The 27,979-nt window shown below is 42.6% G+C and overlaps 1 protein-coding gene across 14 annotated transcripts in view; it reads left to right on the top strand.

Moving 5' to 3' along the window:
* ADARB1 (adenosine deaminase RNA specific B1) overlaps positions 1 to 21,992 on the top strand; it is a 225,857-nt gene extending 203,865 nt beyond the window's left edge. For 8 of the 14 annotated variants that reach the window (XM_029068635.2, XM_029068636.2, XM_029068639.2 and 5 more), the window contains 2 exons: positions 15,732 to 15,910; positions 16,630 to 21,992. In XM_029068635.2, coding sequence (XP_028924468.1) covers positions 15,732 to 15,910; positions 16,630 to 16,806 — 356 coding nt within the window. In that variant the 3' untranslated portion in view covers positions 16,807 to 21,992. Of the gene's footprint in view, positions 1 to 15,731; positions 15,911 to 16,629 lie in introns of those variants that run through there. The other 6 variants (XR_003760864.2, XR_005660232.1, XR_005660231.1 and 3 more) reach the window with 6 other exon arrangements.
* Positions 21,993 to 27,979: the final 5,987 nt, after the last annotated feature.

The following is a 27,979-nucleotide window of genomic DNA, read 5'->3' as shown; positions in this document are numbered from 1 at the left end:
AAGTTTGAACAAGGTCCTCTAAACATTGTAAGGAAATAGTAGAAAAACTAGCTTTCTGGGTTGGTTCATTAATCAATGGATGGCATTTATTGAGCGCTACAGTGTGCAGAGCACTGTATTAAGCGCTTGGGAAAGTAAATACAGCAAAATTGGTAAACAGGTTCCCTGCTCAAAACAAGCTTTATATTAAGTCCTGCTTGAAAGTAGGAATCATCGTCTACTCAAGCTATAACCCACAGATTTTTCTTAATGTTAGTTCGTTAAGGACTTACTAGGTGCCAGGCACTGTACTAAGTGCTGAGGTAGATACAGGCTAATCAGGTTGGACACAGTTATGGCCCACATGGGAGTCACAGTCTTAATCCCCATTTTACAGATGAGGATACAGATAACTTAAATGATTTGCCCGAGGTCACGCAGCAGACAAGCATCGGAGCCAAAACTAGAGCCCAGGACTTTCTGACTCCCAGGCCTTTGTCCTCTCCACTAAGCTGTGCTGTTTCCATATGGTTAATCAACCAGGTGGTTGATTACAGATTGATTACAATTCCGACCATGATGGTGTTTCGCGTTCCCTTTTAGACTTGGCAGGTTTTCCTGGCTCTCTCCTTTTTTGTCCATTTTTTTTGTGTCTTAAAATGAGCTGGCCGTCCTCCTCCCATTAGCCTGCTTGTCCCAGTCTTTCCATGGTGTTTTTGCTTATTTCCTGATTACCCTCCTGGGGTTGTCTCCTGGCCAAGTAAAGCAGGCTTGTGTGTTTCAGAGCTCCAGAGAGCAATCCTGGCAGTGCTTTAATCCCTGTGGTTGGGCTCCGCTTGCCACTATTAACGATGGGAGGAAACCAAGCAGAGAGCAACCAAACTTGTCAGGAGTTGAGATTAGCAGCCGGCTTCTCTCACCCTAAATTGACTTGCTCCTTGAAATAGTATGAGAGAGAAGCGACCAACAAAATGGCTTCTCAAGGACATGGCTGTGTTTTTCAACCTTTTTCTGTGAACCTTGAGGTGTTGGTGACTTCAGCTTCATGAAAAATCCCCAAGGGTCGGAGGCAGTAGGACGGAAAGGAACGTGACAGGCGGAAAGGGCCAAATGGATTGTGGCTAATCTCTCCCTGATATTTTTAAAGTCTGGTAAACACCAGCTACTCGGTCGGTGCTGGTCTTTAAAAATAGAACTAACCTTTTGAGCAGGTAAAAGGAAGATTCAGACTTTAACATATTAACTTTTGACTCATTGTGGAGTTGCTTTTGGTTCAGTTTGAGAGGAGTAGTCTAGGAGAGAGGATGGAGAGAGATATAAAGAGGGGATACTGGGGTAATCAGGATTTAGGGGGTTGCAGCAAACAGGTTCCTCCACTGATACTATGCTCAAATATGAGAGGCTAGAGAACTTTCTTTGGAGGAGGATGTAGGTAGGAACAATGTGGGAAAGACTTGGTTTCCTTTCTCCATTTTCTGAAATCTGGGTCCTGGATACTGGAGAAGAAGGCAGAATAGGAGAATTATTATTATTAAATCTCAGTTTCACCTTCTTTGTGCCTTGTTTCCCTTTTACTCTTCCTTCACATTTCCCCCTTTATCTGAGTTTTTTTTAAAAAAAACCTGAAACCGAAAAGATAAATGGAGGGACTGAACAAAATAGTGTGAGGCCCACAGATTTGGCAGAATGGAAGAGAAAGGAGCGCAGTGCAGTAACTAATCTGCTGAACCAGGTAAGGCAGGTGCCTGCTGACACAGCTGGGTTTGCTGAGTTTTGTCATGCTGTGCTTTCAGCTGCAGGACCTACCCCGGAGTAATAATGGTACTTGTTAAGCTCTTAATATGTGTCAGAAACTGTACTAAGTTCTGGGGCAGATATAAAATAATCGGGTTGGATGTAGTCCCTGGCCCACATGGGGCTCACAGTCTCAATCCCCATTTTACAGATGAGGATACAGAGGTACAGAGAAATGAAATGCCTAGCCCAAGACCACACAGCAGATAATAATAATAATAATAATAATGTTGGTGTTTGTTAAGTGCTTACTATGTGCTGAGCACTGTTCTAAGCGCTGGGGTAGACACATGGGAATCAGGTTGTCCCACGTGGGGCTCACAGTCTTAATCCCCATTTAACAGATGAGGTAACTGAGGCACTGAGAAGTTAAGTGACTTGCCCAAAGTCACACAGCTGACAAGTGGCAGAGCTGGGATTCCAACCCATGACCTCTGACTCCAAAGCCCATGCTCTTCCCACTGAGCCATGCTGCTTCTAAGATAAGCAGCTAATCTTATCTTACCTTCTAAGATAAGTGGTGGAGCCAGGAATAGAGCCCAGGTCCTCTGATTTCCAGGCCTGTGCTCTTTCCTCTAGGCCACACTGCCTCTCTTAGAGTAGCCCTCCCCAGTGCCACTTGTTGCAGATAGGACTACTTTCCAAATGTTCGCACTCTACACAATTGGAGAAAGAAGTTTAGGTGTAAAATATGGGGATTAATTTGGTTCGGGGGATGTTTACTAGGTAACGGAAACCTTTGTACTGGGTGCTTTCGTGGATTCAGAAGGAAGAATGAGACCCAGAATTCTGCTCTTGAACGGTTTACAGAGAAATGGGGAGATCAGAGAAATTCACGTTGGAACTAATCAAGTAGGCATTTTTTTGCAATGACAGAGGCACAGAATGTAAAGATGCATGCATGCTAACAATAATTTAGTAGTGGTAAAAGTATTTCTGAAGTGCCCACTGGAGTGATGCACTGTACTGAATGCTTGGGATGGTAATAATAATACTGATAATGTTGGTATTTGTTAAGCGCTTACTATGTGCAGAGCACTGTTCTAAGCACTAGGGTAGATACAGGGTCATCAGGTGATCCCACGTGAGGCTCACAATCTTAATGCCCATTTTACAAATGAGGTAACTGAGGCACAGAGAAGTTAAATGACTTGCCAACGGTTACACAGTACAGCAGAAGCATGAGACACATTCATAAAACACAATGCAAGACAGACTTAAAAATATTGACAAATGGGGTACTCAAGTTAACTGTATAAACAATTGTATATGTGTGCTAGAGGAAGTTGGTTGATGTGACTTGGGTTTGGGGTGTTATTCAGGGAAGCCTTCTTGGGGGAGGTGGAATTTGAGGAGGGTCTTTGAAAATGGGGAGAGCCTAGGTAATAATAATAATTCTGACTTCTGTTAAGAGCTTACTCTGCGTCACACATACTAAGTGCTGGGGTAGATATAAGATAATCAGGTCGGGTGTAATCCTTGTCCCATGTGAGGCTCGGAGACTAGTGAGGAGGGAGAATAGGTATTTAAACCTCATTTTGCAGATGAGGAAACTCAAGCACAGAGAAGTGAAGTGACTTGTCCAAGGTTACACAGCAGGCAAATGGTAGAAGTGGGATTACAACCCAGGTCCCCTGACTCCCAAGCCCATGCCCTAGGTCGTGCTGGGGGATGGAACTCCTCCAATCTGATGGTACAGCAGGAGTCAGGGAATGGAGGTGGGAGAGTCAAGAGCTAGTTAACCTGAGAGGAATAAAGAGATCGTGGAATACAGAGAATTCAGAGGAGCAGTGAGGCCTACTGGAAGTCAGAGGACCTGGTTTCTCATCCCACCACTTACCTGCTTTGTGACCTTCGTGACTTAACCTCTCTGTGCCTCAATTTAAGAAAGGAGATTCCATACCTGTTCTCCCTCCTATTTAGACGGTGATCCCCATGTGGGCCAGGTTCTGTGTCCAACCTGATTAACTTCTTTAAACCCCAGTGCTTAGACTAGTGCTTGACACAGAGCAGGTGCTTAACAAATACCCTAATAACAAGAAAAAGGAAAAATCACAGGCAAACGGTGATTCAAGGAGGCCGCTATGTAAGCTAGGAATAGTTGCTAGAGGGCCATGAAGTTGATAGGACTTTTTGCTTGATGCAGAGGGAAATGGGAAGCCACTGGAGGGATTTGAAGAGAGGGGAGATACGAGTGGCATTTCAAGAAGATGATCCGTGCAGCAGGATACCGTATCTGTTGGAGAGACAACAGGGTGGAGCTGGGAGAGGGGGAGGTGGTATAGCAGTCTAGCCATGGTAAGACAAGAGCTTGGACCATAGAAGTAGCCATCTGGGTGGAGAGGAATGTAGGAAATGTGTGATAAGTGGTAAGATTGAGCAGGGGAGCTTCAAGGGGAGAGAAAGTCAAAGCTGACACTGGAAGGATGGCAACATCATCAACAGTGGTAGGAAAGTTTGTGAGGGAGGAGAAGGTTTGGGGAAAAAAGGATGTCTACTTTTTTCTTCTGTATCCTCATTACAGTCAATCTGATTGTTTTCATTCATTCATTCAGTCATATTTCCTGAAGTGCTTGCTGTGTGCAAAGCACTGTACTAAGCGCTTGGGGAGTACAATATAAACATTAAGCAGACACATTCCCTGCCCCAAATGGGCTTACGGTCTAGAGGAGGAGACAGACATTAATATAAGTAAATAAATTACTTATAGAGTAAATAAATTAAATTAATTACAGAGTGCTCCACATATTTTCCTGTTGAGCAAAATGCTTCTCATTCCCTTCCATTAGCCCAACAAAGTGACTTTTTCGTATGAAAAACACACCATTTTGCGGTGCTCCTTTTTCTCCTCATTATTTTGGCTATTCCCAGCTTCCAGCTTCACACCTCTCTGCCTTTCTGTGGCACTGAGCCTCAGCAGTCACAGAGGAACAGAACTCCTGAGACAAAACAAATTAAGAGGAAAGAAGCTTACGCAGCTCACCAATTTCTTTCACGCCCCTTTAGTTTCTTCAGGATGAGGTTGCTCTTCCACTGATGAGTATGAAATTGACCTTTACGTGTGATTTAAATATGCCTAGAGACCGCGTATTCCACCTTCAACACATCCATCACTAGCCATTGGACCCTGGAGGCCTGAGTCTCATCCTGAGATGGAGAATCCCAAAAGTTACGAAACTGGTCCAGTATGAACATATTTTCCTAAGTCCAAAGCAGAAATAACAGCCTATTCAGGCACTGTTGTATTCATTTGTGGCACACAAATGTGCATTTTGTACCCAAATCATCTACTTCTAATTGTAGTATTTGAAGAAATCAGAACCAAATATCTTATCGTGTGCTAGATGTAAGAGAAAAGAAAAAAGGTGCCGGTAAAGTGCAATTTTGAACTTTAGAAATCCGACAATTAAGGTAATTTCTTATATGTTAGTTATCAAGTTGACCTACAACCCGCATAGGAACTCTATAGTTCTAAATTATTTCCACCTTTATTACTTAGTTGCAACAGTGGGGCCTCTGATGAAATCATTAGCCTAGTTATGACTTTACTCACCAGAAAGGCATGTTCTCTTGATAGGTGTTCTGCAGTCCTCATTTTACTGTTAATCCACAGGGACTGAGCGTTATGCGCCTCTGTTTCCTGAGTGATCATTCAGAAGCTTGCAGTTTCTGAAGAATATATTAGAGGAAATTTAAGACCAATTATTTTCTGGTTGTCTTTGGTTTTCCTTTTTTTTTTCCCCTGGAGACAGTAGCCCCCAACCTAATAAAATATGTTAAAATTTCCAATCCCTAGGATTGATTTTACCCCTCATCTTGATTTACTAACAGTCTGTCATTGGAGTAGCAGAACATTATTTGTTGTCTTAATTCTATTGATGACCTCACCCCAGACATAAAACATTAATGTGTGACCTTCTTACAGATAGTAGAATTGTAAAGAAAATGTGAATACTATAAGCCTGTGATGGAGTGAAGGAAGGGCATGTTAATCTATCCTACAGTATTATTGTTGTTAGTGCATTTGGTGTGGGTTTACTTTGAGCTAAGCACTGTATTCAGCATTGGGGAAAGGTACAAAGATGTTAATTAAGGGCCAGTAGATGGTTACAGTGGGACCAGAGAAATAGAGATGGTCCCCCAGGCCCAAAGAGACGACTCATATGCCTTCCGAAACTATCTTTAAACTGTTTCCATGTGGGTAAGCTGCCAATAAATATGCCAGTGCTTAAATTGCAATGGCAGTGTCATAAAATTTTGGTTTCCACCTTGCAAAAATAACAACTGTGCCCGGGAGGACTGCAGTTAAATTGCCACCTCTGTTAAATATCTCCGTGCCTCAAACCTGTGTTATAGTCTGTCAAGCTGTGGCAGTTGTCCAGTGGGAACCAGAAAGCTTACTCTTTTTTTGTAGTATTTTTTAAGCATTTATTATGTGCCGGGCACTATATTAAGCACAGGGGTAGATACAAGTTGATCAGGTTGGACATAGCCCCAGTTCCATATGGGGCTCACGATCTTAATTCCCATTTTTCAGATGAGGTAACTGAGACACAGATAAGTGAGTTGCCCAAGGTCACACAGCAACAAGTGGCAGAGCTGGGACTAGAACCCAGGTCTGTGCTCTCTCCACTAGGCCACTCTGCTTACAAAGGAAGTCCTTTAGTCAGTGACAACCCTAGTTACTTAGGGGGTTTGCACATGTAGGTTTATTTGGCTTGTTTTGTGGAGGGGCAGGGTTTGTTTTATTTTGTGAGCAGGCTGTTTCACCAATGGCTTTGTTATAATTAAGCCGAAACAATTGTGTAGCTGAACTTCTGACTCTCTTCCAGTCAAGCAACCCACTCGCTTCACCCTGAGAGCACTACGGACAATCAGTGGTATTTATTGAGCACTTACTGTGTGCAGAGCACTGGGCTATAAACTCTTGGGAAAGCACAATGCAACAGAGTTGGTAGGTGTGATCCTTGTAGCATACAAGGATGTAGAGAAGCAGCGTGGCTCAATGGAAAGAGCATGGGCTTGGGAGTCAGAGGTCATGGGTTCTAATCCTGGCTCTGCCGCTTAGCTGTGTGACTTTGGGCAAGTCACTTAACTTCTCTGTGCCTCAGTTCCCTCGTCTGCAAAAAGGGGATTAAGACTGTGAGCCCCACGTGGGACAACCTGATTACCTTGGATCCTCCCCAGTGCTTAGAACAGTGCTTGGCATATAGTAAGTGCTTAACAAATACCGATATTACTATTGCAGTCTGAAACTTCCTGTCCTGAGGCCTAGTGTGCTGTTTGGTTCTGCAGTGGTAATAATGTTATTCACTGATCAACGGAGTGCAGCGTATTGTACTAAGCATTTGAGAAGTTCTACAGTTGCACTCTACATGTTCCCTGCCCACCAGGAGTGTACCTTTACCGGATGCTTTCTCTTTGTCAAATCATTCCCTAATCTTGGACTTCTGCTCCCATCCCATGAAAGCTCATTCCCTAACACTGTTGCTGCAGGAAATGAATTCTGTTCAGTTCACCAATTTAATTAATAATAATGGGTATTGGATTGCTAATAGAAACTTTATGAGGAGTATACTCTTTTGTTTTAAGGGTAGCCCCTCTTTCCTCACCACCCCCAGCCCAGGATTGAGTTGAACTGCATGTAGATGGATGACAATAATGTAACCCCAAGTAGCAGGCGAAATATATTCCTCAAAGGTACGGCTCTATCGTGAGCAGCTGTATCGTGGGGAGTGGTCTCCTGATGTAATTTGCATGTTGTGAATTGCCATCCATTCCAGAACCTCTAGAAAGTGATCTGAAATTCTTTCCCGTGCAGTAGTCGGTAGCATCGAACATCACCGAGCTATTATTCTCTCTTAAGCCAGTTCAAAGCATTGACTAAATAAGGAGTTGTAGTAGGATAATTAATCTTTTCAGGAGGCTGCAGAAGTGGAAGCTTGCCTTGCTAGCTGTGGTAGTGATATTTCAGCTTTATTAACATGAAAAATGTGGGCAGCCATAGCCTTCATAAAGCACCTTTTAATAGTCTTAATCGTTCAGAACACCTCAATCAATCAGTGGTATTTATCGAACGCTTACGCGTGCAACACTCAATCACCTTGCCCCCTCCTACCTCACCTCGCTACTCTCCTACTACAATCCAGCCCACAGAGTTCACTCCTTTAATGACAACTTTCTCACTGAACCTCGGTCTCATCTATCTCACCGCCCACCTCTCGCCCACATCCTGTCTCTGGCCGGGAACGCCTTCCCTCCAGCGTGGCTCAGTGGAAAGAGCACGGGCTGGGGAGTCAGAGATCATGGGTTCAAATCCCGGCTCCGCCGCTTGTCAGCTGTGTGACTTGGGGTAACTCTCTTCACTTCTCTGGGCCTCAGTTACCTCATCTGTAAAATGGGGATTAAGACTGTGAGCCCCACGTGGGACAACCTGATCACCTTGTATCCTCCCCAGTGCTTAGAACAGTGCTTTGCACATAGTAAGCACTTGACAAATGTCAACGTTATTTATATCCAACAGATATTTACTATGCCCTTCCCTCCCTGTCCCCCAGCCCCCTTCAAAACCTTACTGAAGACACATCTCCTCCAAGTGGCCTTCCCTGACTTATCCCTCCTTTCCTCTTCTCCCACCTCCTTCTGTGTTGCCCTGACTTGCTCCCTCTATTCATCCACCTTCCCAACCCCACAGGACTTATTTATCTATCTGAAATTTATTTATTTTTATTAATGCCTGTCTTCCCCTCTAAACTGTAAGATCACTGTGGGCAGGGAATGTGTCTATTACTGTTAGATTGTACTCTCCCTAGGGCTTAATACAGTGCTGTGCACCAGGAAGTGCTCAGTTAATACGACTGACTGAATGACGGCGAGCACTGTACTAAACACCAAAATATAATAATTGTGGTATTGGTCAAGCACTGTTCTAAGCGCTGGGTAGATGCAAGTTAATCAGTTCAGACACAGTGCCCGCCCTCCATGGGACTCACAGTCTAAGTGGGAGGGTGAACAGGAATTGAAGCTGCACTTTACAGATGAGGAAACTGAGGCACAGAGAAGTTTAATGACTTGTTCAGGATCACACAGGCTAGGATTAAAATCCAAGTCCTCTGATTCCTAGGCCCAAGACCTTCCCACTAGGCCATGCTGCTCCTTATTCTCTGCACACTTTTAAGTGCTCACTAATGAGATTGTCCTCTTCACTTGCTTTGAGAAGTTCATCCCCTTCCTCAAAAATGGTTGCAAGACTTTGTAATGTGAACATCCCAAGTAGTAGTGGAATTAAGATTCTAGTTTGAGGCAGTCATGTCAGCCTTCTCTACCTCCTTGCCACTGGGGTCTTTCTCCGATTCATCCCAGATTATCACAGAATTAGGAAGAGGTGGAAGAAAAGAGATTTTTAGACAGACTTGGGCCATCTTGCCCCAGTTCAGAGCAGGTTTCACATGGAGCGGAGAAGCCTCCTTCCATTTTACTTTTTAGGAGAGTCAGTGGCTGAACAGGGATTTCTCTGCTGTTCTTGTATCAGGTGGAGAAGGAGGCTACTAGAATGGGAAGAGAGGATGCAGGGCAGGGAGGGAATTGAATTTCTTGGAGTGATTGGGACTTTTGGGCCATGTCAGAAATTAGTGCATGGTGCATCATCTCCCGATTTTTATCATTCAGAATCAGGGATCCATATGTATTTTGCTAGTAATGATGGCAAATCTCTTCTTCTCAGCCATAAAAGAAGCAGGTAAGGTTAGACCATTTGCATGTGGTCTAATGCAAATAATATAATAATAATAATAATGTTGGTATTTGTTAAGCGCTTCTATGTGCAGAGCACTGTTCTAAGCGCTGGGGTAGATACAGGATAATCAGATTGTCCCACGTGGGCTCACATTTTTTTAATCCCCATATTTACAGATGAGGTAACTGAGGCCCAGAGAAGTTAAGTGACTTGCCCAAGGTCACACAGCAGACAAGTGATGCTCACCAGGAAGGGACCTGAATTTCTGATATTTCTTTCATGTTTTTTGTCATCCTTGTCTTTATGTTTTTATTCTCCTTAGCCTGCATATCTGTAGCCAGCTCCTTTTCCCCCTTGTTCTTCAATTGTAAGTCTCTTTAGGACCAGGGACCGTGTTCCTCCTCCCTTCCCCCCATCCTCCCCCTCAGCACGGTACTTTCCACAAATAAGTGCTTTATTAGTACTATTACCACTGTTGCTAGGAAAACTAATAAAACAAGACTGTCTAGAAAGAGGTGTTTTCTCTGAGCCAGTTTTTGAGGAAATGGGCAAAGATTCAGCAGTCCGCGTTCCTCATCACCCCAGTATTTTGGGTCTTTTTGTTTATTCGTCCGTAGCAAAACATAACTCAACTCTGTTTATTCATTAATATCAATAGATGTAACTTTTATCTTGAATATTATTCAGTTGCAAAGTTGATAGTAGCCACCTGAGGGTGCTCCCACACCCTCGTCTGTTAACTAACTTTGTCTCCTCCTTATTACGGGAGAAATTGCCCACGGCGTTCGTATTTTCTTTCACTTGCCTAGTTTCTTCAGAACCAGGTAAGGATTGGAATGGAGGGACAACGGTCTTAGTTTTCTATGTGGTCCATACCAAACTTGGAAGTCAAGGTTTCTGGAAGCAGTGACCGCTCCGTGCCCAGCCAGTGCTCAAGACGTTTTGAGTTGGCAACCAATGGGATGGGACTATAAGGCTCATGTGGGAGCTCGAAGGGAATTGGGGAAGCAATTTTACAAGACAGAAGTGGGGAGGAAGGAAGGGGGCAAAGGTTTACAGAGGGCAGGGGTGTGGGGAGGGCGGAGGCAGAGCGGGATCTCCAGGTGAAGTCACCAGGGAAGTGGCATGACCTAGTGCAAAAGACCCAGGCCTAGGAGTCAGAGGGCCTTCGTTCTAGTCCCGACTTTGCCACCTGCCTGCTGTGTGACCTGGAGTAAGTCACTTAACTACTTGGTGCCTCAGTTTCCTCAATTGTAAAATGCAAATTCAGTACTTAGACTGTGCTCTCCATATAGAGCGTGGACTATGTCCAGCCCGATTAACTTGATTAACACTTAGAACAGTGCCTGGCTAATAGTAAGCGCTTAACAAATACCATTTTTAAAAAGCAAAACATTGCTTTTATTTATGAAAGCAAAATCAAATGTTATAATATAGAATTTCTCTAGCTGGCTACAAATCATCATCAATGGTAACAAATACATGAAGGTAATTATATATTGCTCATCTATAATTAAATACACAATTCTGAGTAATTTTAGTCAAATTATGGTGTTCCATGATTTTGAAACCAATCCCCCCCTTTAAATCATTATTTTTGTGTAAAAAATGGTTCCAATTTAGGACATTCTTGGAAAGAGCTCGGGCTTTGGAGTCAGAGGTCATGGGTTCGAATCCCGACTCGGCCACTTGCCAGCTGTGTGACTGTGGGCAAGTCACTTCCCTTCTCTGGGCCTCAGTTCCCTCCTCTGTAAAATGGGGATGAAGACTGTGAGCCCCACGTGGGACAACCTGATTCCCCTGTGTCCACCCCAGCGCTTAGAACAGTGCTCGGCACATAGTAAGCGCTTAACAAATACCAACATTATTATTATTATTATTATGAAGCCAATTGTAAATCTGTGTTAGTGTGTGCATGGAGAGAATTCTTCGTTTTCTAAGATGACACTATGATAGTAAAACCTTTCTCCAAATCAGGGTGAAGTCCCTGAGTTTACTCTGATGCTGTTACCTTTTAACAAATAAACAAAAAAAAACCCAACAAAAAAGGAGGGACTAAAATTACCTTGTTCTTAAAGTATATTCAGACCCTCAGCAAAGGGCTATAAATGCCATTGGTACTGAAGAACAGCATCTAAATATACTATTAAAATGAAGACACTGTCAGATGAAATACAAGGTTAAGAAGGTTTGGAAAAACTCAAAATTGCAATTCAAACAGCAGGTTGATAATTTATGAACCAGCTTATTGAAGTCACATTAGGTGGTGAGCTACTCCAGAGCAGGAATTGAACCTTTTACTTCTTTTTTATGATCCCCAAGGGCTTATTAATCATATACTACTCTGCAAACACTGAGCATTCAGTAAGCATTATTGGTACGTTTATAGAATATTTCCCTTATAGATTTCTCTGGGGAGGCAAAGGAGTTAAAGTTGAATTTGGTAGAATTATTTAACATCTTGATATCCAACACTAGTTGTATTTTGGGTATATGTAGTTCTTTACTTCAGGAGCTCAAATGTTTTCACATAGATATAAATCCCACCCTCAGCCCCATAGAGCTAGAGAGAGAGTGTGTGTGTGTGCATGTGTAATTGCATGTGAATAGGAACGTATGTATTTTTGATATATATATAAATCTGTATTTTTTATATTAATGTCTGTCTCCCCCTCTAGACTGTAATGTCCTTGTGAGCAGAGATTGTCGGGCAGAAATTGTGTCTGCCAGCTCACCCAAGAGCTTAATATAGTACTCTGCACACAGTCAGTGCTCAATAAATACCATTGTTTGATAAAATATTCCTTATTCTATTTTATTCCTGTGGAGGCAGGCACAGGGAGATAAACTGATTTTCTTAGGATTACACCGTAAAGGAGTCAACGTCTCAGTTTAGTAGTGCTGCTGTCAGACTGTTCCGTGATCATTTCTGTTTGGAATGAATTAGCCAAGTATATCTTGCATTTGGTATGTGCTCATTAAATATTAAATTTGATGAAGTGAAAGAGAACTGTTCACATTTTGATCCAGATCTTCTACTGTCAGCTCAGTTACTTTATATGTTAGCCCTTAGAAATTCATAATAAAAAGATTTTTCACAGAAATTGAATGGCTTCTGAAACATGAGTAGCACAGCATTCCTTGAGCATCTGAATATTTAGAAGGACTTTTAGTTCCCTTTTCAATCCAAGCATCCCTACCTGCTCTCTAGGCATTGGAAATATGAAACAGACTAGAAATTGACTTGAGGAGAGAAGAGGATTATTTGCTGTAAATACTTTTTTTTAATGTATACATTTTTCTGCCCTTTTGGGATACTCTGACCCTGCAGCAGATTTGTGTGGAGCAAGAAAATGTGTGCTTCCTAGTTGGCTAAATCCATATTATTCGTAATATAGGTTGTCATTTAATCTATTTAGTCTCTCCTGATTCTCTCTGTGAGTGACATTTTTCTTTACCAGATCGTTGTGAATGAGATGAATTTTTTTAGAACAGAAACAAATCGTATTTCTCCAGGATTCTGTAAATGTTGCCCTCTTGGGGGGCCCGGGGCGTGATGGAGAAAGGTGAAAGGAACAGAATAATAAATCCCCAAATAATAACAATAATTTTGATATTTGTTAATCGCTTACTATATGCAAAGCACTGTTCTAAGCGCTGGGGTTGATATAAGGTCATCAGGTTGTCCAACGTGGGGCTCACAGTCTTAATCCCCATTTTACAGATGAGGGAATGAGGCACAGAGAAGTTAAGTGACTTGCCCAAAGTCAGACAGCTGATAAGTGGCGGAGCTGGATTAGAACCCATAACCTCTGACTCCCAAGCCCGGGCTCTTGCCACTAAGCCATGCCCAAAAGAAAAAAAAGGTGCCTAAAATTTCCTCCGTGGTTTGGTGATATTTTCTGAGGGACTCTATACCTTCTGAAAATATTTCCCATTTTAAATAAGGTTAGAAAAAGACTCACTGTTGGAACAAGGAGTAGCATTTAATCACAGGCTCTAAATAAAGTATTTTACCTAAATATATTTATATTCTCTCACAAAATATCCTCTAAAAATATTGGTCTGATAAGGTGTCTTTGGCACTTTAAGAGCCTTTGAGTTAAAAAGAGTTTACTGGAATTATTTTCTCCAGAGGTAAATGTCTAATGTTATGCAAGCTTTTTGGTTTAGTATAATTACATTGCTAGGAGCTTTCCTTCTGTATCAGTGATCCTTGGCCTTACTCAGAGAGTAATTTAAACAAAACAGTACACAATAAACAATTTTCCTCTCAGGAATTATTATTCTAAACTGCAATAAATGATACATAAAGTCTGTATTCACATTTCATTTATATGTCTAGATTAAATGTTTGAACTGAAGAAGAATTTCTAAATCATTGCCATCACATCTACGTTAAAACCAATCAATAGGAAAATAATGTAAAGGTAAAATACTCCGGACATACATACAAATTGATTTTATTCTATTTTTTGAGGAAGGCACTCAATGGCACTTTAAAACTTAATTGCTGATTATCAAATTTGTGGGAAACAGTTCAATATTGAAAGCTGGACACATTTCCAAAATTCAGTCAGTCAATCGTAGGTATGGAGCGCTTACTGTGTGCAGAGCACTGTACTAAGCACTTGGGAGAGTACAATATAGCAATAAACTGAAACATTCTCTGCCCACGACAAGCTCATAGGTCAAGAGTATATAGAGTATATAGTATAAGGCTCATAGTCTCCCCCGATTAGACTGTTAGCCCATCATTGGGCAGGGATTGTCTCTACCTGTTGCCGAATTGTACATTCCAAGTGCTTAGTACAGTGCTCTGCACATAGTAAGCGCTCAATAAATACTGTTGAATGAATGAATGGAATCTACAGCCTAATATTCCTTAAATTTCATGGATCTTTATTCTTGGGGGGATTATCATTCATTCCTTGGTATGTGTTGAGCTCCTGCTATGGGCCAAGCCCTGGGGAAGATTGCAACGGAGGCTATATTGCAATGGAAGCTAAATTACACACGGTCCCTGTACGCCCAGAGAGCAAAAATTCTGAAAGTTGGAAAGGCTGGGTGATGGGTGATGGGCACATGAGGAGAGCCTGCAATACTAAAGGCAGGGTAACATATGTCCTCAACTATGAGGCTCAGCCGCTTGTCAGCTGTGTGACTTTGGGCAAGTCACTTAACTTCTCTGTGCCTCAGTTACCTCATCTGTAAAATGGGGATTAAGACTGTGAGCCCCACGTGGGACAACCTGATCACCTTGTATCCTCTCCAGCGCTTAGAATAGTGCTTTGCAAATGGTAAGTGCTTAACAAATGCCATCATTCATGAGAATAAATGGAAAAAGCTGATGAACATCGTGGTTGAAGGAGGAGCAGTTTTCAGATTCAGGTCATCATTCAGGCAGGACTTTCTGGGGTCACCGTCTTCCCAACATTCTCAGAGTTGGGAACAGATTCTACTGCTGTCGCCACCTCTCTCTCTCCCCACCTTATTCTGGCAAGATTTCTTAACACAAGTAGAGCTAAAAGTAAATTTCACACTCATTTAACCCTGGTACTTGCAGCTTTGACATCTTCATTGTTCTAGAGTTAATGTGGAAGAAAGTTGTTTTGATGGGTGTGGAGTTTTTCTAAGTGGAAATAGGTAGCTTTTTGTGTTTCTGAAAATAGCAGCACCTCCTACTGCACATTGCTTCTGGATACCATTTACTCACAGGTCAGTCCTGACCAACTGAATCATGTTTAGCAGTTCACCAGCATCACTCATTTCAAGATTAAAATGACCCCGAGAATTGAGTATTAGTCATTTATCCTTTCTTAGACTCTTAGCCCCAGGTGAGCTCACAGATGTTACTAAGTTCCAAAATTGTATTTCGGATTCTGCTTCCCTTATAAGGCTGCTCATATTATTCCCCCCCGCCCCCCATTACCACAACAACACATGCATGTGTGTGCCTTTTTTCCACGTTCCATAGATCCGCCCCATTCTAGACAACTGATTTTGACAAAAGGAAGAACATTTTTAGGCACACGATCCCTTTGAACCCTGAAAGATGTATGCTTTAAGCTTCGTGCATAAGTCAGAAAACTTTTTCCCCTCAGTTGCTTGTGTTTTTATCTGGAATGTGGGCTCAGGGTACTATGGCTTACATTTTTGCATCACTTATTACCCCGGCAAACTCTTTACACGACTTTCATGTGGCACGTCCTCTCTGTTCCAGGTATCAGCAATGCAGAAGCCCGACAGCCAGGCAAAGCTCCGAATTTCAGCGTGAACTGGACGGTAGGAGACACCAGCCTCGAAGTGATTAATGCCACAACTGGTAAAGATGAAATGGGTCGCGCCTCTCGCCTTTGTAAGCATGCTTTGTATAGTCGTTGGATGCGCATTCACGCCAAGGTACTGTGTTTGCAACACGAATTTCAAGCACCTATTGTTGACTGCCCAGTTTTTTGTTCTCTTTCATGGTATATAATGCTCACTCATATACTGAGTTTTCATAGTGATGGGCCACTTCCCAAAGATGACTGTGGTAGAAATCTGATGAACTTTTAATGGACTACCTGGATCCCCACAACTCTCCGGGCCTGGCTCCTTAATTTTTTAACCTCTTCCCAGACCTGTTGCTAAGAAAAGAGAAGGATTTCCATCTGGTCCTTGTTCAACCTAAAAATGATCCTTCTTCATACACTCTTTGTCCGCTCTCCTTCTCTTCCTCCTTCCGGTCTTCTTCCCTCTAACCAAATGCCTGAGAGAAACAACAAAACCTTTAAAAGAGTTCTCCCACCCGCTTAGACTGTGGACCTCATGTGGGACAGGGACCGTGTCCCACCTGATGAACCTGATGAATCTGCCCCAGCGCTTAGAACACTGCTTGGCACGTAGTAAGCACTTAACAAGCACCATAAAAAAATAAAACATCTTGGCCCATTCTATTTAGGTAGAACATAGTTCCTTGAGTGAAGGAGCCGCCGTGCCTTCCGGGTAGTCTGTGATATTCACCTCCTTCTCTGAGCGCTTAATAAATAGCAAGTTAAAGTTCTTTTGAGTTGTTTATCATTGTCATCTGTTGTCCTTTTCTCCTGGAACCATTGTGAGTATTGTTTATTGCTTTACAGCTTTCCTCCAGCCTGCGTTCAAAGATAAGCAAACCCAACATGTACCACGAATCCAAACAGGTAGCTACAGAATACCAATCTGCCAAAGAGTGTTTATTCAAAGCATTCCTGAAGGCCGGACTCGGAGCCTGGGTGGAAAAACCAATTGAACAGGATCAGTTTTCTCTCACAGGCTAAATGTTGACTGCACATCGCAACTTTGGAAAAGGGGGTTGTTCTGGAAATCTTGGTGTCTGGCATCGTCATCATCACCTGGCATCTCCGCAACGTACAAAACGTTCTTTTAGTTATCCACTTTGGAAAATTTAACCAGCAATTGCTTTCTCAAGATTTGAAAATCAAATGTTGGGTTGAAATCTGAAGTTTTTGTTCGTTTAACAGATTCTCATTACATGTATTACTCTAGAAACACCACCTACTGTATGAAGATTTACAGTAGAGACTAGATGTTTATTTTTAGTCTGATTTGTTCTAGGTAGAAACCATCCCCTTCCCGCCCCTCCTCCACTCGTTCCCCTCTCCTCCCTATATAATGCAATATAGGCAAATGCACTAAAATGTAAATAATTGCATTAGATTTTACACAGCATTTTTAGGATGTAGTTTGAAGTTTTTCTAGAATGAAGCTACAAAATTCATTTCTGCTTGTTGGTTAGCTTTATCGTGGAGTTCAGAGGATCATAGTGAATAGATTACAAAGCCAGAATGGAGTTTGGACAGCTCAGCTTCCCCTACCTCCTGGTCCTTAAAAACCAGCTGCTGAAAATTCCATATCTTTGATGTATGTATTTATTAGTCTGTGATCAGTTTTTAACATGCAGCTCTTTATTCTGGTTTTCAGTACTTGTCTTTACATACATTGTGAAGTCCTTTTTTTTAAGCCATTGTCAACTGGAAAAAAAAATAAGTATTTGTAAGTTAAGCATATAAATCTGTAGTGTACAAAAATCTGTTTAGTATTAGCTGATTTATCTCTCCCAGGAATTCAGAGTACAATCGTAGCGTTTCCATTACTGTGGCCTCTCTAAGAATTGGGAAAATTAAACACAGCTTACTCACAGTAGAATGATTTTCAGTCCTCTTTAAATAAACACCAAGATCCACCTGAGGATCAGAGTATTATTAAACTGCTTTCTTGGGAACTTCATAGGACAAACTATTTGGAATTAGACTGTTGTGACACATTAAGGTCACACTAATCATGAGTATGTGATTGTTGATAAGTAAAGAATACGAGGATAAACGACTTGAGATCTAGCTGTGTTTGCTCTGGTAAATATTGAAAAGGACATCTTTTATTTATTATTGAAACTATTTTATAAGCATGTTCACATAGAGCAAACGCAGAATTGAACTGCAGCAGGGAAAATATAACTGAGTCTATGAAATTTGCTTGGTAGCAGGTAACTTGAAACTGAATTGAAGTCCCGAAGGACTGGTGGAACTAAATGTACCAAACATAAATTCCAAAAGGAATGTAAAGCGTAGCTAAATCCAGGACATAACTCGCAAATCCATTGCATTACCTAGACTGAAAATATGACATGCTGCCAAAATATTGTTCCTTTTTTTTTATAAGTGTTTAGTTTATGATAGCAGTAACTACCTCAGCACAGAACATTTCTATGGATTAACAGCTTGCTGGAATTAAGGGTAAGAGGTGAAGAAAACTTTTCTGGCCAGAAGTAAATTTCAGGAAATGCATTGTGTCATGATCATCTTGCTCAATTACCGGCCTTCCAAAAGAAAGCCAATTGGATTTCAAAAAATAAGAAGCGTTAGCAATTTTGGACATGATTTGTTTAAATCCCTAGGACAGATACCGAATATGAAACATGCTACTGTTAGTTCAAATAATGTATGTGTGCTATTGTCAAATATGTTTTTATTTACCTTATTTCTCTAAATGCTTCATATTTTCTTCATTTTAGAGCAAATTGAAAATATTTCAGCTGGCTTAATTAAGTGCTAGAATTGTGTCGGTGAACAATGTATTTGTTCTGTTCATAAAGGGGAACTAGTCCCTTAAAGGAGAAATGGAAACGTCTATTTTCTCGAATTATTTTTTGAGATTCATTTGAAAAGACTTTCAGAGATTGTGCTCTATTGAGTAAATCTTTTTTTTGAGTTCAGGGAATGAGAAGACAGGAATGATTTTGCCTGAAACTCTTGAACAAGTAATATGTTCAAAAATAGGGTGTGTTTTAAATGAATGATGATTTTAGGCTGTTCTGTGAGAGACTTTTATTTTCTTTTTTCAAAAGAAGTATCTGAGAGAGAGAGAGAGAGAGAGAGGGAGTGTGTGTGTGTGTGTGTGTGTGTGTGTGTGAGTAAAATTCAAGTTACTTTTCCAGAATTATGTGCAAAATTGGGTACTTTTACTTCCGTAAATACTTGGACGCTTGCTATGGTGTGAGTCCGTTCAGTAGTTTATAAAAATGCTATTTGCTGCTTTGTCCCTTTTCTTAACCAGGCTCTGTCAGTTATGTTTTGCCAGGTAAAGAGCTGTATCAGAGATTCTGCTGTCTCTGACGTCTCCTTTTTCTTTGCAGGTTAGTGTTATATGTCATGTATAGCTTTTAGCCAACTAAATTCTGAACAATCAAAGATAAAAATATACCCATCAGCAACTTCTGAGGATATGGGCTGCCTTTCCTTCTTCCATCAGACAGTTAGCTGGCCATTTCTTTGGGCGTTATCGAATCCCCGCGGGTTTTGGCCGGCAGCAATCCGTGATGCCCACTGAAGGCTATCCTGATTTCTTCCCTCTTCCTCATTCAGATGAATGTTCGCCTCAGGATCGTCACGAAGTTGAAATCCGATTCATTAAGTAGATGTTAATACTTGAAAAAGGTAACCCAAGGTTTTCCTCCACTCAGTTCTAGCATGGTTAAAGACAGTAGTTTAAGAAACCGAGAATGTTCAGCCTCAGAGGGTCATGAAGTATGCTTTTGGGGTGTCATTTGGATGACATGGGTTTGAGCCTGGCGATAAGACTTGAAGCATTTGCCTTGTTGCTACACTCAGGATTAGATAAGGACATTAGAAGAGTTTTTCCTGTCCTTCACTAATGAAGCACACCTTTTATAGTTCTCTAAGTCAAATAGGAAGTGGATCATTCATGTTCATTACATGTTCTTCCTTTACTCCACACTTCCCAAAGTGGCTTTGTTTCATATTTTATCATAGTGTTAACAAAGATTGTCTAAGAAATGAGGTAGTTGTTCCACCTAGTCGGGGCATGGATCAAGTTTTTTTTTTTTTCTTCTTTTCTATATCATGTTTAGATAACCCGAAATATATTCAAGATGGACAAAATAAACAGTTCTAGTGAATTGGCAAACCTTTTGATGTTTTTACTCTGGCACTGGTAAGACCCGGAGCTGGTTGCTGCTGATGTTTTAGAATTTTAGTTACTCGATTGGGGTGTGTTTATGCCAGGATTACTTTGAATTTCAGTTCCTTCCACAGCTACCCAGAATTGCAAGAATATCATAGCTGTATATTTTGTATAAATGAATTATGTCATCCCGATTGCAATGACAGTATATGCTTAGTGAGGCAATAGAATATTGATTATAGGCTACTAGCCTCAAACACCACATTTCTTGGGACTCAGTTCATATGCACAGTGAAGGAAGGAATCTGCAAAAAACAAATTTAAACACTTTTTCTCCTCACCTATGAGACAATCAGCCTGTACTTCCCCAGTGAAAGATGTGAATCTTGTAAACTCTCAGCCGTGGCTGCCTTGTAACCATGATGGAGTTTGCACTGTTGTTATTTGAAGATTCTTTCCAGATTTTTTTTGCCTTTCTACACACTGAAAGGTATCTGAATTTCCTTGATTCCTGTCTCCAAAATAAGCCGTTGCACTCAAGTAAAGCAATTGAAGAAGTCATCCCATTTTTATGGGTAATTGTGTATAACAAAAAGATTATTTTTTTCTAAAAGGGTGTTTTGGGGTGTTTTAATGGAAATGGATGGTATTTTTAAAAATTAGGCCCATTAACTGGAAGCCACAGAAATATATACAAATGAGTGTCGTGGCCTGACATGTACTTTCCCCTGTGAGGTGAGAACTAAAATCAGTATTAATCCCCCCGCCCCATGAAAACTTCCATTTATAGACCAGGGTTGGATTTAAGGAGGGGTGACCCAGGCATGGAAGACTGTCTCCCTCACCCCTAACCCCCTGAATTGTATGCCTGGATCTACAGATCTTCATCTTTCTTCTTTGCTGTGGCCAAGAGCTGGGGCTCTAAAAATTCTCCTTTCCTGGAATGCCACTTGATCTTTGATCTGATCGGGGCACTTTATGCGAGCAGATATTGCCTGAAAAAAGAAGTAAAGCATTTAGCCATATCCCTTAAGGTAGACTGTCATAATAGGGGGCCATTCCCCTTAATTCGAGAATATTTGCCTACGGTAACACCCTGCCATCAGCTGAGAAAGTCCTAGTCATTTGTCTTACAGACAGAGAGTCCTCTACAGTCCTTAGGAAGTGGCATCTGCTGGACGCTCCATCAGCACATGCATGGAAAGGAGCAGAGCAGCACATGGCATCTGTGCTTCCCCTTCAGCTCTGGGGCTTTAGTCACCCTGGATATGAAACCAGGTTGGCATAGGAGCTGAGTATTATCCAGTGCATGTAGGCAAACCTCCCCCGTCCCCTTGCCTCAGGAAAGACCACAAATCCTAGAAGTGGAGAGAGAAAGGGAATAACTGGGGAAAATGTTTTAACTTAATGACTGTAGAGTTTCCGGCCTTATGTAGGAACAGTGGGACTTCCAAACACAGAGCCAACTCATGCGTTCAGTGGTCCGTCGGTGTGAGGAAACATACGATGAGTGGCCCGCGAGTATAGAGAGCAGAGTGGCAACTCTGTTCCATGTCAAATCTCCTCTTGGCTAGCAAGTGGAATTGTCAACAGCTGACTAGACCCAGAGAATAATTGGAAAAATTTTGTAAGATTTTAGCCCAGAGAAATTTCATGTCTTTCTCCTAACAAACACATCAGAAGACTTACCCGAAGTGACTTTTTAATTGAAATAGAGCTAGTTCTGCCCAAAGTGGATGTTCCACAGCCCACTGCCGCTTTTTATGAAAGATGGAGATTTATTGGACCACATTTTTCAGACCCGATGGAAGATTTGGAATAACTGGGATTCCAGGTGACGCCGTGGAGGCGGCCACCCCTTTACCTCATTTTTTTTTCCATTTTTAGACCTAAGTTTGTACAACACTGCCGTTGATGATGATGTGGACACCGCTGCTCCACTCTCCGGCTATCCATCCTGGATGCTATGTGAACAACTTTCTGGTTCATCCTTTTGGCCCCCATGCTTCCCAAACCTGACTTTTGGGAACAATATAGAAACAACTGTAAAGATGCCATTTCTGAAAACGGTAAAAATTTTTAAAAAGGTTGACTTTATATATGAGACGTGTTTTAATTGAACATAGAAAATCAAAATCAGTATTTCATAAAAGCTTAGGAAAATTGGATGACAGACCTACGCTATGTGAATCAGTATTTGGGGCAGGTCAAATTCTAAACCATGGCCTAAGTTGGTGTAAATGTTTGTTAGCAGTTCTGCTGCCTAACTGCTTTTCTCGTGTACGCTGCAGTATTGTAATTTAATTTGACAAGTGGATTTCACGGTTAAAAAGTCTTTTCCTTTTGATAGTGATCCCTTTTATAAGTTGTAGATCATTCTTTAATGCCCAAGTGCATCAGCAAGAAGAGCGCTGTCTCATGGTGATTATCACCAGTGTTTATTTTCTTGGGGCTGTCTGCTTTGTCCATTAAGATCTTCTCTGTCATCAAGAAGTGTGTTGCTGTGAGAGTAGTGGTAGATTGCTATTGAGCAGCTGCCCGGTACACTTTCCATAAATCCTGCCAAAAGATTTTCAGCCTCTAGAATTTTTCTCTCTAGAAAAAGTGACTTGAGATGTCCCAGAATGTTTCCAGGAAGCAAAGCTTGCTCTGCATGGGAAAAGAAATGCTCTCCATCCAGCTTTTAATAATAATAATGTTGGTATTTGTTAAGCGCTTACTTTGTTCAGAGCACTGTTCTAAGCGCTGGGGTAGACACGGGGGAATCAGGTTGTCCCACGTGGGGCTCACAGTCTTAATCCCCATTTTACAGATGAGGTAACTGAGGCACAGAGAAGTTAAGTGACTTGCCCACAGTCCCACAGCTGACAAGTGGCAGAGCCGGGATTTGAACCCATGACCTCTGACTCCAAAGCCCGTGCTCTTTCCATAACTTGTAAAGCTGGTGAGATCATTCAGATTGTACAAGGAATCGATTTCTGTGTGCCATTTTCAAACTACACAGGTAAGGACTGAAAATTTGAGTTAAATTTTCAATTCAGCAAAAACACATATGTCCTGCCCAACAAAAATTAGCAAGGGCTTATTGAAGTATGGAAAAGGATGTAATTTTCAAATAGAGGGTTCCGCTCAATTACATTAATGCAATGCCCTGATTTTGAGGGACTCCTTCCCCGTATCATTTGATACAGTGGATTTCTTTTCTGCAGAAAAGAAGTCACTGTTAGGCACAATGTAGCCTGTGCAAACATACACATTCAAGATTTCTACCCTCAGGTGTGATTTTATTATATTAATAGAATTCAGGAAAATGTGCCAACTCTTAATGAGGTTACTAAATGGCTAAAGATCAAAGGATTGGGTTTCATGGTGATTTTTTTATTAGGAACGCTTTCAGGAGCCAGTGTGACCTGGTTAGATAGATGACTTTTGTTAGAAAACTGAAGTTTCTTTCCATGACCCAGAAATCCATGAGATCCCTTCTCCCTATTTCTGTCCCTCCATACCAGTCTTGGCAGGGAGAAATCTGAAAGTCATCTCTTATTGTCATGCCTCAGAGACTGTTTAAGTGTAAGAAAGCCTTGGTTCCAAACCAATGGCTTGCCCTTCAAACCTGAAAATGAGAAGGATCAAAAGCACAGCTGTTTATTGAACTCTGGTGGAGGGAACCAGGAAGTAGTTTAAAATCATTCACCTTTCCAAACATTTGGGTTGTGGATTGGGGTTTTGGGGTTTTCTTTTTTTTTCCTTTTTAATTGTGGTTTTAGCAATCAAACAGTTTGTATAAATATCATTCAGCCAAGACACATGTCACTGTTAAAGTCCTACGGTGTTCTCTATTTAGATTAAAAAAAAAACATTATGACCTGCATGAGCTTTCTCTCACACTGAGACCTAGCTGGAATTGAGCATGAAACGCTGTCATATGTAGACTAAGGGAATACAAAGGTTCTAAAATAAAATGTTTAACTACATTGTCTGTGAGATTTTATTTTTACCTTCTTCCCCTTCTCATTCATTCCACCAAATTCATCCTGCCTCCAAATCTATTAACCAGTCAATCATCTTTATTTAGCACTTACTGGATGCAGAGCACTCTACCAAGCGCTCGGGAGAGTGCAGTGTAACAGAGTTTGGAAACACGTTCCCTGCCCACAGTGAGCTGACAGTCTACAATAATAATTATTATTAGATTATCATCATTATTATTGTGGTATTTGTTAAACATTTACTGTGTATGTAACTACTGGGGTAGATAGAAATTAATCAGGTTGAATAATTATTATGGTACTTGTTAAGTGCGCACTGTGTGCTAAGCACTGAGGTAGATACAAGCTAATCAGGATGGACACGGTCCCTGTCCCGCATGGGGCTCACAGTCTTAATCTCCATTTTACAGATGAGGTAACAGGCATAACCGAGGAAAAATGCCTCTTTCCAGAATTGCGTTCCAAGGGAGAGAGAAGGTGGAGGTTGTCTCCCCCTTCTAGACTGTGAGCCCGTTGTTGGGTAGGGATTGTCTCTGCCTGTTGCTGAATTGTATTTTCCAAGCGCTTAGCACAGTGCTCTACACACAATAAGTGCTCAGTAAATACAATTGAATGAATGAATGAATGAATGAATGAATGAATGAAGAGCAGGCATTCCATAAAGAGTGGAGGGAGCAGTGGCTAGTGTGGACATTCCCGGGAGTAGAGGGACGGGTGACGAGAGCAGTTGTTCCCAGGTGTTCCCAGGTGTTCCCAGGGAGCAATGGGCAGAATGGGCATTCCCAGAACGGGGGGTGGGGGGAAGTGGCTAGGGTGGGCATTCCTGAGAGTTGGGGGAGCTGTGGGCAGAGTGGGCATTACCGGGAGGGGAGTGAGGAGTGACTAGAGTAGGTATTTCCTGGGAGTTGGGAGGGGGCAGTCGCCAGAGTGGGCTTTCTTGGGTTGGGAGGGAGTGGTAGCCAGAGCGGGCATTCCTTCGAGTTGGAGGAGCGGTGGCCAGAGCGGGCATTCCCGGAAGTTGGCGGGAGTGGTAGCCGGAGAAGACGTTCCTGGGAATGGGACAGGAGTGGCAGCCCTTCCCAGGCACATGCCTGTGGTGCAGGGGCACTGCCTTAGCAGTGAGGACTAGAGGAGTGGCATAAAAGCCCACAACACAGCTCTTGTGGCACAGCACACGCACACCACACATGTCCCAAAGCCCACAGTATACCTCATAGGGGACACCTGTGCATCGCCCATGACACATCCCACGTGGCACAGCACACACAGGCCAAGGCACACAACATGCCTCATGGCACACCGCACATTGCCCATAGCCCACGACATATATGGCACATGGCCTGTGGCCTACCCCAAACCTCACATGGCACACCACAAACAACCAAGGGTCCACGACACACCTCCGTTCCCCTGATGGCTACTACCTGTCTTCTCGCCTCTCCAGGTAGGTCTCCTTCGCCCTCCCTCTTGGTTCCCTCCCCCATCCTCCTCAGGGGTTCCCTTTAGGCCTCTCCTCAGCCGTGCCCCTACCCTAAGGGCCTCTGGGTGCTTGTGTCTGCATGGGTATATTTGCTGGCATGTTTTGTGACCCCCTCTGAATGTATATATCTATGTGTGCCAGCTTGCCTGGGTAGTGTATCTGTGTGCGTGGATGTATTTCTGTTTATTGTGTCGATCTACTCCCGGATGTATGCATCTATGTATCTATGAGTGTATTGTCTTTGTGTGTTTGTGTCTTTGTGTTGTCTGTGACTGTCCCTGGGGAGGAAGGGGGGGTTTGTGTGTGTGTGTGTGTGTGTGTGTTCTGTGACTGCCTCCGGATGGGTTTTCCTTGCATTTAGATTTTCACCCTTTATCCACCCCTCCCTCAGCCCCACAGCCCTTAGCTACATCTCCGTAATTTGTTTCTTTGTATTAATGTCTGTCTCTCCCTCTAGACTGTAAGCTCGCTCTCCGTGGAAAGGGAACGTGTCTACTAACTGTTGTAAGGTATTCTTCCAAGAACTTAGCACAGTGTGGTGGCTTAGTGGATAGAACATGGGCCTGGGGGTCAGAAGGACCTGGGTTCTAATCGCGGCTCCGCCACGTGCCCGCTGTGTAACGTTGTGGGCAAGTCACCTCATGTATCTGGGCCTCAGCTTGCTCATCTGTAAAATGGGGATTAAGAGGATGAGTCCAATGAGGGACGGGGACTGTGTCCAACCTGATTAGCATGTATTCCCCAGCATTTAGAACAGCGCTTGACACATAGGAAACACTTAACAAGTACCATAATTATTATTGTTATTATTACAAGGCCCTGCACACAGTAAGCAGTCAATAAATACAATCGATAGATTGATTGCCCCTGGATGTGTGAGTGCATGTTGTGTCTGTGACTGCCCCCCGGATGTGTGTGTTTCTGTCTGTGTAATAATATAAACAACTGTGGTATTTCATAAGTGCTTACTAAGGGAAGCAGCGTGGCTCAGTGGAAAGAGCCCGGGCTTGGGAGTCAGAGGTCATGGGTTCGACTCCCGGCTCTGCCACTTGTCAGCTGTGTGTCAGTGGGCGAGTCACTTCACTTCTCTGTGCCTCAGTTACCTCATCTGTAAAACGGGGATTAACTGTGAGCCTCACGTGGGACAACCTGATTACCCTGTATCTACCCCAGTGCTTAGAACAGTGCTCCTCACATAGTAAGCGCTTAACAAATACCAACATTATTGTGTACCAAACACTATACTATTCTCTGGAGTAGGTACAATACTTGCAGATTGGATACTCTGTCGCACGATGGGGCTCTCAGTCTAATAAGGAGAGAGGACAGGCATTTATTCCCCATTTTATACATGAAGAAACTGAGACAGAGAGAAATCAGGTAACTCCGGTAATGTTTTGAAGTTGAGGAGACCACACTGCAAGATGTACTGAATCATACGTCATTCATACGAACTATGGGCAAAGAAGAGGATTTAGAATGATAGTCTCAAATCTGTAATTCACACAATCTAGTTTTCACACTGAGAAATCTCCCCTAGTTCACAGCTAACAACAATATTGTGAAATATGTTAACTGCTTACTATGTGCCAAGAATTATACTGAGCACAGCAGACAAGTGGCAGAGCCCGAGATTAGAACCCAGGTCTCCTGACTCCTAAAGCGCTTTCCACTAGGCCACGTTGCTTCTTGTGTCAGTGTATTGTGTCTGTATTGTGCCTCTGGGTGTGTTTTCTGTGTGTTCTACACAGTATTTGCCTGTGTGGGGGGGTGTTTACATGTCTCGGGCGGAGTGGCCATCCGGTATGGATCGAAGGGACGTGTCCATGTGAGCTCCTTGCGAACGGGAACACATTCTTTTCTTTTCCACATCCAAAGTTCTCCCCCTCACACACGGACTGCCTCGTTGCACAGACAGGAGCGCGTGGACAGTGCCAGGAGGTCAGCGCTGGGATTAGGCCCCCTTGCCGAGCTCACCCTCCTGTCATATTTGCATCGAGGGCAGAGGGTTGTGCTAGGTTCATTCAATCGTATTTATTGAGCACTTATTGTGTGCAGAGCACTGTACTAAGCGCTTGGGAGAGTACAATATAAGAATAAACAGACACATTCCCTGTGCAAAACGGGCATGCCGGTGACCCCAGAGCCTCTTCGGGGCCTGGGGCTGTGATAGAACAACAGCGAGACCCAAGGTTCCCTCATCTCATATCCCAAGGAAGTCGATGTCCGGTGTTACCCTGTAAAATCTGAGCTTCTTCCACCGGCCTCCAGCGTGTTGTCACGAGCACAAGGCTGTCGCTCCTCCTATCTTTGAGGGATTTTATTCACATCGTTCTTCTATGAGAAAGAGTTTAAACTATGGAAAGTGCACAGGCCTTGGAGTCGAGGGGCCTGGGTTCTAATTCCAGCTCTGCCAGTTGCCTGCTGTGTGACCTTGGGCAAGCCACTTAACTTGTATGTGCCTCAGTTTCCTTATCTGGGGATTCAACGCCTGTTCTCCCTTCTACTCTGACCGTGAGCCCTACCAGAGACAGCGACTGT

The sequence above is a fragment of the Ornithorhynchus anatinus genome, chromosome 7, assembly GCF_004115215.2.
Source record: "Ornithorhynchus anatinus isolate Pmale09 chromosome 7, mOrnAna1.pri.v4, whole genome shotgun sequence".
Taxonomy (NCBI): Eukaryota; Metazoa; Chordata; class Mammalia; order Monotremata; family Ornithorhynchidae; genus Ornithorhynchus; species Ornithorhynchus anatinus.
This window is presented reverse-complemented; position numbering and strand designations above follow the sequence as displayed.